The sequence below is a fragment of the Equus caballus genome, chromosome 28, assembly GCF_041296265.1.
Source record: "Equus caballus isolate H_3958 breed thoroughbred chromosome 28, TB-T2T, whole genome shotgun sequence".
Taxonomy (NCBI): domain Eukaryota; kingdom Metazoa; phylum Chordata; class Mammalia; order Perissodactyla; family Equidae; genus Equus; species Equus caballus.
Genome location: NC_091711.1, coordinates 26,294,689 through 26,307,416, shown reverse-complemented (window position 1 = coordinate 26,307,416; position 12,728 = coordinate 26,294,689). Strand labels below are relative to the sequence as shown.

The window sequence follows — 12,728 nt, the reverse complement described above, 5'->3', positions numbered from 1 at the left end:
CACGCGTTGCTTAATGACAGGGATATGTTCTGAGAAATGTATCATTAGGCGATTTCATCATACAGTGTACTTACACAAACCTAGATGGTATAGCCTACTATACACCTAGGCTATATAGTACCAATCTTATGGGACCACCGTTATATATACAGTCTGTCTTTGACCCAAATGTTGTTATGCAGTGCACGACTGTACTACTTTTGAGGCAATGATTGTTATAAATATAATATGATTCCCAGTATAATGTGGCATATAGAGAATGCTTATAGGTGGGACAACGTTTATGTTATAGCAAAAGAACACGTTGAGAGGCAGACTAGTACTATGGCCACGAGCAGGGACGTGAGAGCCGACCTGTCTGGGTTCAATCCAGGTTCCACCATTTACAACTTTTGTGATCTCAGGCAGGCTGCATAACCTCTTTTAAGTCTGTCTCTTTATTTGTAAAATGGCAGTAATAATGGTACTTATTATCTCATAGGGTTGTTGTGAGAATTAAATGATCTATATAAGAGCACTAAAGTGCTTGGCACATAGTAAGAACTCAAATATTAGCCATTAACATTAGATATTTTGTTATTGCTTACTACATTACTGGTATATGGGGGATACTATTTCCCCCATATAAAAAGGAAGTCCAGAATATATTAAGGTCATCTGCTGAGATTTTATTGAATATAAAGCAAATTTAAAAAAATTATAAATGAAAGATTACTCCTTTCATAAGATGACCTATGACTGATTACACTAACAGCACTTGCATCTTTTTTACAGTAGGAAATATTATCTTCAAAGTATAATTACGACTTTTCAGTAGTGATACACAAATCTAATTCCAATGATTTATCATTCTTATCAAAAATAATTTTAGTGATTTTTCCCATGGTTTGGAGGTAGCTAACATCATATCTAATTTTGCATAAAAAATGTTTAGTAAATGTTACTTATATACGTCCGTAAAATAGCTAACACATATTGACTGCCTATTCTGCACCAGGCATTGGATTACACAGTTTGCACAGGTCATCTCATTCATCTTCACAACAACCCTAAAGAGAACAAGACAAATAGCATTCCTTGGTCTTAATTTCAAGATACTATTCAAAAAGATTAACTAGAAAGAATACTTTTATGATAATTCATTGAACTATACACTTGTGATCTGTGTACTTTTCTGCACATAAGTTATATTCCAATAAAAAGGTTTAAATGCGGGGCGGGTAGCTGGAAGTTAATCCAATTGGCCATTGTAAAAATTAACTGTAAAGTGCTGAAATGTAAATAGAGTGATGAGAAGGCTTTGCTGAGGTGCTTATTTTTGACCAAGATCTAGGTAGATTTTACGTCTTCCAAAATGGTGATATGCAATGTCTTCCCATTTCAACACAAACAGGATTTGTTGTTGAGAGTTCACCTGAATATCAGAAGCCATAGTTATGGGTGAAGATGAAGTATCATTTTCATTTAACCTTAAAGGCGAGCTTATAGAATTTACAAAGTTCATTACCAAATAGTAATGATGTCTTTTTTTACTTTCTGCAATTTATAGTTAGAAGAATATTTTTCCCTCTTGACAGATTGCGTGAAGAGAAACTTAAGGAAAAACAAAAACACCAGGAGGAAAGGCTAAAAGCTGCTCTGGAAAGAGCAGTAGCACAACCAAAGAAAAAGGTTTGTGTTTTGTTATTAATAGGTCCAGCTATGTCAATGTGTGAGTGCTTCTGTGGTGTAAATCTGTCTAATTTATCCAGGTTGAACTTTAGTAAAATCATCTTTCTGGCTCACAGCTTCAGTTGGTCTCTCTCTGGTTCCTTGCTACTTTTAGAACAAATGAAATTACTGGGTCTACAGTTCTCCATTTGACCCACTTTTTACTAAAAGAAACCTCTTCCCTCTCCACTTTTCCTTTAGCTCCAGGTTCATAAAACCAGAGAATTTTTTAAAAGTAATTTTTGGATAGGTAATACAAGAATATGGTTCAAAGTTCAAAAGATACAAAACAGTATTCAGTGAAAACTAAGTCATCCTTAGTTCCCCTCCCTAGAGGCAACCACAGCTACGTTTCATCTGCATCCTTCTGGAAATATTCTATGTATTTATGTATATATTCTTTTTTTTACAACTGGTAATTATGAACCTTGCTTCTTTCACTCAACAATGCAGATAGTGAACCCAGAGAATTACATATAACTGAAAGGGTCTTCTAATCCTCACACTGTAAAAATAATGAGATTAACAGTTGAAGTTAAAATGATTTACCCAGAGTCACTTCAGATTTAGCAGCAGAATCAGGACCAGAAGCCAAGATTCTTTATATTCCAAGATTACCTGTCCAATAATTAGTTTGGCCAAGATTCTTTATATTCCAAGATTACCTGTCCAATAATTAGTTTGGGGTTGGGCAGTCACTGCATGCTTGCAGCCTCTGACTCCCCATTGGACTTGGAGGGCCTTTTGTTTCAATATGTCACTCTCCCTCCTCTGGGTTAGGGTCTGAAATATATTCCAGGAAGACAATTTCACGGTTACCTACAAAGCTAATGTGGACATTAATTCTTACCACAGTAATAGCTGACCTGTAGTGAATGCTTATTGTATGCTTCACAAACCAGCCTTTTGAGGAAAGTACTTGAAAAAAGTTCTGAAGGATGGTAACTATTAATATGTTCTATGTCAAAAAAATGATTACCTTATTTTATTTAAGTAAGCATTTCATCTTTGAAAGGGTCTGTACTTATCTAGTCCAACTCTTCCTACAATGACCTGACTTGTTCTCTCCTCCCAAGGCAGAATTAACCATTCATCGCCCTTCCACATGTACATACTACTATTCACTAATCCCACCAAACTGAAATGATTTTTTAAAAATTTATCCATCTTCCCTTTTAGACCATGAATGAGTTTTATGACCTTTATTTCCACAATGCCTGGCACATAGTGGATACTCAATAAATGCTTACTGAATTAACAGCCTAAAAATGAAAATGAAAACTAAAACTGGAAGAAAATTGAAAAAAAAAAAAACAGTGATCTGCTTAAGTCGACAATGTATGAAGACCTCTGATAGAAGTTCTTACCAGTTAGGACACTTCATCACTGGCAATATTCCCAGACAGCGGTAATAACAAAGGTTACAAAGGAGATTACTGACAGTGAAAAAAAATAAAATTCTGACATTAGAAAAGGAATTCAGGTATTCCAGCCCCCTAAGGACATTTCTGATGGGGAGGAGTACTACTGTCATTTAGTTCCCTGAGGCCAGGAATGTCAAACATTCTGCAGTGCAGGGGACAGCCTCACTTAGAGACAGTGCTCTTTTTGAGACACAATGGCAATGTCCCATCAAATCTCATGTCCAATAGAATAGTTTTCTCATCCATTTAATTTACAAAAATTCAGATATAAGAGCAAAACAAACAAAAATAATAAAGGGAGAAAAAAAAGACTGAAAAAGAAAAATGAAGAGTATGGTATATGTGAGTATATGCTCCAGAGAGAATGGACAGGTGTGAATCTAGGGGTTTCCATAAGCCTCTCTTGGTGGGAACATCTCCAAGAGCCAACAGGATTACTAGTGTTTAAGACAGCACATGGTTTTCTCAAGTTTATGTTTATACAGGAGCTTTAAATGCCAGTCAACTGATGTTCAGCAGAAGACAGCGCTATTTTCTAAACAATGGAGGAGAAACTAGCTATGGCACTTGCTGAGAAATGAAATGTTGGTCTCAAACATGATGTTTTTCTAGGCTGATCACATCTGAAACTGATGTGATGACTACCTAAATCTCCCCACTTGCCCATAAAACCTAATTGCTCTGTCTTCTGCATACTATGGTGCTCCATTTATTACTTAACTTTCCTTGGCCTGTTGGACATCCACTAGGTTATTAGTCTCTTTGTAACTGTGATTACTTACTATTTTAAGCCATATTATTCCTTGGAAAATCAAGTTAATATTAGTATTTTACTTAAACTTCAATAGAAAATGTTTATGCTGAAGAATATTAAGTATTTTTTCCTTTGTTTCAGCTGGGGAGACGACTTGTCTATCGCTCAAAACCTCCATCTGGTAATAAACAAGAACTATTTTTAGTCAAGGATACAAGAACAAAATCACTAGAGGAAGAATATTTTTTCACTTGAATAGGAGCAGTAAGACATTTATTATCGGCATATTTTGTAGATTTGGTTTTCAGTAATGGCAATATTCTGCCCCATATGCTGGCCTATCCAATTTGAGGAAAACAGGCCCTTATTCTAAAGGTTATAGGATTGGGAATGTGAGTTATTTCCTTTGTTGAAGTGTTTTATTATCATATCCTAAGTATTATTCTATATAGCTAAACATTTGTATCTATACTTTGAGTTGTCCCAGTTGGGGATATCAATCCAAAGTTACTTTACTGATGTAACTATATGTTGAATGGCCATTAAAGTGTAATAATGGCATTCTCTGACAACATGAGACTTTAAATGATCTATTTTTTTTTTCAACCAGTCCACAGGAAAGTTCATAGTATATATTTTATCACTGTGGAGTATACATTTTAACAATGTATAAAATATCTAAAAGGTTTTGAGGAGTTTAAAACTTAAATGAAAACTACTAGATTATGTTCTCAGAACATAAGTGTAAGACTGGTTTGTAATTCACAGTTAAGGAACTGCTCAGAAAACTTAATTCTGTTAAGTGAACAAACCATACGCCTTCAGCCCAAATGTCAGTTCACAATTTCTGTTGTACTCTATATCCACAATCATTATTTCAGGTGATGTTTCAATTTTAGCTATAATATGTACATTATTTAGCTTACATTGATAGAGAATTAACATGTAATTTGTTGACTACTAAGTAAAATAATACGGTTTATATTAATTCTAAGAAAATATTTAACTTTATACATGTCAAAAGTGGCTCAAAAGTAACAAAAAGAAAACCCAGTTGCTTTTAAAAGGTCTCAGATAATATATAATTACAAGAAAAGGGTTGAAATTCACCTTCATAAACATTTATAAAGCATGGAAATAATTTTCCCTTATAGAAAAAAACAGAGTTGTGCTGAAAAAAGAAAACCAACTTGACTGAAGTTAAGTGGCTTTTAAAGCATTAGTTCTGTGAAGAATCTTTCAATTGTTTCAACATTTGAGCTCTGCATGTAAATATCTGAATATGACTAGTTCACAAGTCAAGTTGAAAAACAAACAAATCTTTATTGTCTAGAAATATATATAAAAACATTCCTCACAAAACATGCTATTCTCTCATTTCCCCATCTTCTTCCTCTTCTTCAACACCCCTGATATAAAGGACATTATTACACCTGTAAATAGAAAAACAGTCCATTTTGTTGTTCCAATCGAAAACCGTATAAGATCTGAATTACTACTACTAGATTTTTTTCATTATAGAAATACTGACTGCTAAATTTAAATGCATCATTTCTTTTTTTCTAAAAAACAGTTATACCACTGGCTTGTTAAAAAGCATATGGCACTTTATTTTTTTTACCATGTGGTTGTCATAAAATGGCATCTCTCTGATCTCGCAAAGAGAATAATGACTAGAATTTGGAAGTGTGAAGCTAGTTCTAGAAAATGAGGATAAGAAAAATCCCCAACAGCAGCCAGACCCAACTAAAATTCAAAACCAAGCGTCTGCAACTAAAACCACTGAAAAAGGTTATAACTAAGAGCTGGAAAGTTTAATATCAACACTAGAAAAATCTTAAGGATGAATAGCTCCAAAAAATTTAAATCTTCTTTGTCAAGTTTAAAAATTTCCAAGACTCTTGAAGTCTAGGTGTAGAATATTAAATTAATAGTTATTTTAAAAAAGTAATTCTGAAATTGAGGTACTAATTAGATTATTTAAATATAGGTATTTCTAATGCTCACCAGTAACTCCTTACATATACTACTGCCATTTTGTTACCTTATTAAAACTTCACCCAGATGTCCAGACAATGCTCCATCTATGTATTCTTCTGTGTTTGCAAGCTTTAAATAAAAGAAAATATATTAGTATAATTATACAGGAGGAAATAGTATAACACACCTAATACTGGTGAGAGAACTTATTAGCTGAGATCTTTCTATACCAACAACTCACATTTATCTATAATAATTAGAAGATTAGCTCTTTATTACTACTGTAGTACTTTTTGGTTTCATATAAACATTTGGTAAAGTTAACATTGATGTATGTAGAACTAATATATAATAAAGCTTCTTTCAACATAATTTTTTAAATCTCTCAGTTATGTAGTATTTCCTTTCATTAGACATTAAAGCAATGTCAAGGAAGACGGTCCTAAATTTATGAATAAATTGTGGTTAAAAAGTTTTCCAGGGGCTGGCCCCGTGGCCGAGTGGTTAAGTTCACGCGCTCCGCTGCAGGCAGCCCAGTGTTTCGTTAGTTCGAATCCTGGGCGCGGACATGGCACTGCTCGTCAGACCACGCTGAGGCAGCGTCCCACATGCCACAACTAGAGGAACCCACAACGAAGAATACACAACTATGTACCGGGGGGCTTTGGGGAGAAAAAGGAAAAAAATAAAATCTTAAAAAAAAAAAAAAAAAAAAAGTTTTCCAAAAATTCAGTTCTAAAGAACCAGACATTAACCTTTCTCAGAGTAATAATGTTACATCATATTGAGGAACTCAAGAGGTATAAAACCTACGGCTAAAATACCAAATACTTTGATATTAGTCAACAACCAAACCAAAGAACTGAAGAAGAATTTTTTTAAAAAATTATATGCTAATAATAAACAGCAAAACACAAGTTCTTGAGAGGTTAACAATTAAGAGTGACTGTATAGTTATTTTAGGGAACTCTATTATTTCTAATGTTACATCAAAATGTTTAGCTTTCCTTCTACATATAGGTAATAAACTTTACTTGTAATTTTTAAAAATCACAATCAGCGCTATCTGGGACTCACAAAAGAAATGAACAGCAGAGAAAGGAGAGAGGGAAGTTTCCTTCATTAAATGGGCAAGTGGCAAAGGGAAAGAAAAACAGGGCTTACAGCGGATGTGAGATAAGGCATTTAGAATACGTTAATGAATTAACACTGCTACTGCATGTTTTTCCCTCTCACACAGAAAACAAAAGTAATCTCCTATACCCAAAGGATATGGTTTGTCTGAAACGTGTGGTTGTTGAGATAATTAGTTTTGCATGTAACAGCTCCCAGAAATAAGATATTAACATCAAGTAACTTTTTTTAAAGTAATTACTTTTAGCAGCTGTTCACCAACATTTAACTGGTTTCTAAATTATACAACAATCCTCCAAAGGCCTTCTATCACATTTTAAATAAAATTCAAAGTCCTTATTCTTACTATGACTTAAAAGGCCATCTATGATTACCATTCCAACTTTTTCATCATTCTTCTTCCCCTGACTCACTCTGCTCTGGCCTTCGTGCTGTGCCTTGAACACACCAAGCATATTCTCGCCACAAAGCCTTTGCACTTGCTTCTCCCTCAAACTGGGATGCTCTTTCCCCAGATACTCTCTTCAGTTGCTCACTCAATTCTGGTTTCTGCTTAAATTTACTTCCTCACAGAGGCTTTCCCTGGCTAACTTATCTAACATTGCACACTCCTGTCACTCTATTTCCTGTTTCTGCTTTCTTTCTCTGCATAGCATTTATCATTACCTCATATCACATCACATTCTATTTCCATCTCCCACCACTAAAACATAAACTTGTTGAGGGTAGGGAGTTTGTTTTGTTCACTGGTGTATTCACAGTGCCAGGCAGATAAAGGGCGCTCAATAAATATTCGCTGAGTGAACAAACTCAGAAGCATCATCAATGTGGTTAGTTAGAGACATTTCATAACTCTGGCAGGCTCACTAGGAAGCTACATTAGTTTTAAACCAAATATTCGGTGTGTATTCTTTATTCCTTTCTTTTATTGAGATATAATCCCCATAGCATAAAATTAACTTTTGAAGTGTACAAGTCACTGGTTTTCTGTATACTCATAAAGTTCTGTAATCATCACCACTATCTAAGCCTGGAACATTTTCAGCACAATGCGTATAACTCTTCAGATTTTTCTATGGCCTTGGTAAATGATTCATCCCTGCTTGGGGAATTTTCAGGCCAAAACCACGCTCTATGAGAACTTCAGAGGCCTGACTGTCATCTGTTCAGGTGGTAAATTCTTAAATTAAGGAAAATCTCAGCTTTTTGCCTACAAGTGCTGGTGTTAGTACTCTGCCTACAAGTTCTACTGGGATGGAATACTTGGAGTCACAGCTGGACTGACCATCTATCTAGGTAACCTATAAAATTCATCCATCTACCGTTCATCAGCCACATAAATACCTGCACCTCAGGAAAATATAACCTCAAACTCCTTCCTCAGAAACCTGGCTGGAAGCTACTACAATTAAGGGGAAAAAAACCTCAAAAAACTGAACACCTCATTTTAAAATGGGCAAAGGACATGAATAGGCATTCCTCCAAAGAAGATATACAAATGGCCAATAAGCACATCAAAACGTCTCAACATCACTAATGCAAATCAAAACACTGAGATACCACTTCACACTCATTAGGATGGCTATTATAAAAAAACAGAAAATAAGTGTTGATGAGCATGTGAAGAAACTGGTATCCTTGTGCATTGCTGGTGGAATGTAAAATGGTGCAGCTGCTGTGGAAAACAGCCTGGCAGCTCCTCAAAAAATTAAAGAATTACTGTATGATCCAGCAATTCCACCTCTGGAAATATATACCCAAAAGAACTGAAAGCAGAAACTCCAACAGCTATTTGTACACCCATGTTCACTGCATTATTCACAATAGCCAAAAGGTGCTGGTCTGTCTTCTCCCTCAAGAAATGCTTTTATGGAATTACTCTGACGATGTGCCTTAAGCATTTATTAAAAGACTTAAGAATTTCACTTGAATTTCTTTCAGGGCCAGCTTGGTGGCCCAGTGGTTTAAGTTGATGTGCTCTGCTTCGGCAGCCCAGGTTTTTTCACAGGCATTGACCTATGCCACTCATCTGTCAGTGGCCATGCTGTTGTGGTGGCTCACATACAAAAAGAGGAAGATTGGCAACAGATGTTAGCTCAGGGTGAATCTTCCTCAGGGGAAAAAAAAACTATAAGAATAAATTGGCTTTATGGGAAAAAAAAAATTTCTCTCAGAGCTAAGTCCTGAAAAAAGTTTTGCTTTTCCCACAAACTAGTTCGTTTTCCTTATGGCATTGTGAATCAACGGTCTGAGCTATTCTTACTTTAACCACCAGGAGCCAAATCTGTGGCTGAATTTTGGTTTAACACCATGTCTCTTACACAGTTTATCACAGTTATAATGTCTTCCTTGGCCTTAACTTATTCCTGAATTTTGCTTTATATTTGTCAATGTAATTGACTGTATTCCTGTAAGTCACACTAAACCTTTGAGGTTTATAGTGAAGCAAAACAAACACAACTGAATGATCTCTACAATGCTTTAGCTTACCTGCATGTTCATATAGCCATCTACAGATACCAGGTAGCCTTTGTACTCCATTCCCCACTTAAGTTTCACCATTACTGGCTTTCCTGTTAATCCATTGAGGAAAGGTTTGGGATTGAGGGGCAAACTCTGCAAAAAGAACAAAAAAAGGACTCAATTGATTATTTTTCCTTAGATCGACTTCTACTACCTACCCTTCTCTACCAAATCACCAATATTTTAAGGTACTGAAATGAAGCAAACTCTTGAATCCCTCTCACTTTACTACATAATTTTCACTTTTATTTGTTGAAGAGCGTCAGAGAAACTTAAATACCCAGTTGGCCAATCTCATCTTCAAAACATCAAAACTTATACAAGTATTCATTACTCACTTAAGAAACACTGAATACCTACTATGCATCATTCAATGTTCCAGGCCATAAAGAAACAAAGATAAAGGCAGTAAAAAAAGAAAGAAAGAAAGAAAAGAAATGCAGATGACAGTGCCTGTCTTCAAGAAGCTCACAGTGGGAGAGGGGCGAAACACATAAATAGACAATTCTACGTATTGCAATATAGTAAAAGAAGATATGCTACGTACAAAGATACCAAACCCACCGAGGGTTAAGAGAAAAGGAAAGATTGCCTGCAATAAGTAATGCCTCCATTTTAAAAAGATGAGAGGTATTTCCAGAGGGAAAAGGGCTGCTCTAGGCAGAGGAGGCTACCTATGCAAAAGGAGGGAAGAGTGAAGCAACAAGGTGATCTCAGGGCCATACAAACAATTCAGGACAGAGTCCCAAATATGAGAATACAACAAGGAAGCAGGGGACAGATCACACTTGACAGTATTTCACTTGAATTCTAGGAACTAGGACTGGGTCTTACCTGACTTAGCAGTGCCTCCTACATATGGGCAATCAAAGTTTGTTTATACAGCAAACCAGTAGTGTCTCCAGTGAGTTCAGACTTTTTCCCCTTCTCTCATCTACTCACCCATCAGCCCAAAGAAAGAAAAGAAACAGAAACTTGGCTCCTCTAAGGTAAGCATATTGAGAGTGACCTCAAAGGACATGAGGACCACTGCAATAACCTCCTACTGGGTCTTCAGTTTTCACTCTTGTCTTTCTCCAACTTATTTTCCACCCAGCAAGCATTATTTTTATCATGCAGTATCTCTCTGCTTAAAATGCTTCGATGGCTTCCAACTGCACTTGGAGTAGAATCCAGCCCTCCTAGTAAAGCCTAACGGGTCTCGCCCGACCCTATCTCATGACCATGATTCCTGAAAACGGCTGTGGCGTTCTGTCAACTTCTCCAACTGGTCAAGCTTTCTTTCCGGATTTAGGAACTCTGTTCCCGTTCCCTGTGCTTGGTACACCGTTCCTCCTGCTCTTTAAGGGGCTGGATTTCATATCATTTAGCTTTCAGGTTAAATCCCTCCTCCCAGGGATGCCATCTCTGACCACTTTTCTAATGTGCCATCGCGCCCCCTCACGGCATCCTGTTTACTTCCTTCTTAGCACTTAACACTATCTCCAATTATATATTTGTTATTATGTGATTAATTTCTGTCTCCCACACGCGACTGAGTTAACCTAGAGCAGGGTCTGCATCGGTACTTTCCACTTTATACTCCTAGCGCCTACAGCAGGATCCGGCAGGTAGCATGCGCTCAATAAATATTTGCTAAATGAACAAACGAACGCTCCAAAGCCTGGGCTCAGGGTTCCTGAGAGTTGCGGAGCTGGGAGTCCCAACATCAAGGAATGAAAGCGGATTTTGGAGTGTGATCAGTGGTACGTGAAAAGCCGGTCACCTTTACCCCGACCCTGTGGCCCCAGCCAGCAAGGATACCTCAGGCTCAGATTCTAATGAAGAGGAGGGGGCAGGGGCACTCCCGGGGAGGGGAGGGATCAGGAGGAGCGCGCGCCTCAGACCCCGGAGGAGGGAGAAAGCGGCTGGGGACCGGCTGCGCGGCCCCTCACGCGGATGAATGGGAAACGCGCGAACCAACCAGCAGGCCCGGCGGGGCTCGTCACCCGCCCTCTCTTTCCGGCGACTCTGGCCATTCTCTTCCACCTTACCATCACGACCACAGGCAAACGCTGCAGGCTACTCGCCGCCGACCCAGCTGTCGTTTGTCCCTCGTGACTGCAGCACCTCCACCAAAACCCGACCCGCGGAGCTTCAAGAGAAATGGCCGCCGAACGGCAGCGTGACCTTTCACCTCCGACTACAGTTCTTCTGACTTCTGTGATTGGACGCAAAGAGATGCATGCTGATTGGAGGAGTTGGCTGGGCAGGGTCTCCTGGCAACCAGTGGTAACGCGCGGTTTGTGCCTCTAGCGGCGCGCAGGCCTGTGGGAAACAAGCAGCGTCCCTGCGAGGCCTGAGAGGCGGTGAGGCCGGTCCGGGTTCCCCGTCTGCTCGCCTGCATCGGGGGTCGGGCTGAGAGGTGCCGTGTGTCCTATACAGCGGACGTAATTTCTCGCCAATTTGGCTAATGGGGGTTTCCTTTGTCCTTTCACACCTGTGAGAACGACTTCGGGGCTCTGGAGTTTCTTCCTTACTTTCCCACGATCCTGTGATGTGGGGGCTCCTCTACCACGGTCCCCTTCCGCCTGACTTGTCTTCCGTGGTGCTCACTTCAACCACTAAAGGAAGCGGGAGAAGCAAGACTAGACTGAGGGAGGTGGAACGCACCGAGAAAAGTCAAGTACAGAATATACTTTAGGTGAGGTCAAACTGAGTCTAGAAGATGGTGTGGTGGTCTCCCTGTCCATCTGTTCCTTTTGCATTGCCAGCAGAGACCCGGTGGGGCCTTTTACGTGCGTTTGTAATTCAGGACGTGGGGGTGTTTCCCGTATCACGGTCGATCCTTCTGATGGTATTTGTCAGAATCTCACTTGTTTTTCCCCGGTGCAGACTTGCTGCTCACTCTGATCTGAAGTGCTAAATGCAGTTCTTGGAGAATCGCACTCTTGAGTAGTACTGTTTTTTGTTTTGTTGTTGCGGCTCTTAAGCAGATCAATTTGGAATTGAGGTTTAAATGTTTCGTATTTCGGCATAGGGAGGAGTGGGTCAGACTTTGGAGGCAGCCTGAGTTCAGACCTCCGTCCATCACATAGAGAGAGTTTTGGGTAATTTCTTGACCCCCGAAGGCTTTTATTTCCGCAGTTGTACCAGCCTTTAAAAACCGTAGTACTGTCCACGGGGTTGTGAGGTTACATAATTAATGTGAAAGAGGTTGGGAC

At 38.5% G+C, this 12,728-nt stretch overlaps 3 protein-coding genes across 10 annotated transcripts in view; 2 read left to right on the top strand and 1 right to left on the bottom strand.

Annotated features, from left to right (window-relative positions):
• The window catches only part of CCDC38 (coiled-coil domain containing 38), a 52,759-nt gene extending 48,406 nt beyond the window's left edge, over window positions 1-4,353 (top strand). For all 3 annotated transcript variants that reach the window (XM_023631840.2, XM_023631841.2, XM_023631839.2), the window contains 2 exons: window positions 1,578-1,671; window positions 4,030-4,353. In XM_023631840.2, the coding sequence (XP_023487608.1) occupies window positions 1,578-1,671; window positions 4,030-4,143 (208 nt within the window). In that variant the 3' untranslated portion in view covers window positions 4,144-4,353. The remainder of the gene's footprint in view (window positions 1-1,577; window positions 1,672-4,029) is intronic.
• Window positions 4,354-5,191: 838 nt separating this feature from the next.
• The window catches only part of SNRPF (small nuclear ribonucleoprotein polypeptide F), a 56,682-nt gene continuing 49,145 nt past the window's right edge, over window positions 5,192-12,728 (bottom strand). Inside the window, exons 1-4 of one of the 2 annotated variants that reach the window (XM_003364272.5) lie at window positions 11,559-11,718; window positions 9,493-9,618; window positions 5,933-5,997; window positions 5,192-5,321 (exon numbers count right to left, since the gene is read on the bottom strand). In XM_003364272.5, the coding sequence (XP_003364320.1) occupies window positions 5,255-5,321; window positions 5,933-5,997; window positions 9,493-9,618; window positions 11,559-11,561 (261 nt within the window). In that variant the 5' untranslated portion in view covers window positions 11,562-11,718 and the 3' untranslated portion in view covers window positions 5,192-5,254. Of the gene's footprint in view, window positions 5,322-5,932; window positions 5,998-9,492; window positions 9,619-11,558; window positions 11,719-12,728 lie in introns of those variants that run through there. The other variant, XM_070254517.1, reaches the window with a different exon arrangement.
• Window positions 11,802-12,728, top strand: part of NTN4 (netrin 4) — a 170,207-nt gene continuing 169,280 nt past the window's right edge. For all 5 annotated transcript variants that reach the window (XM_070254512.1, XM_023631829.2, XM_070254509.1 and 2 more), the window contains exon 1: window positions 11,802-12,208. The gene's annotated coding sequence lies outside the window, so the exon portion shown is untranslated. The remainder of the gene's footprint in view (window positions 12,209-12,728) is intronic.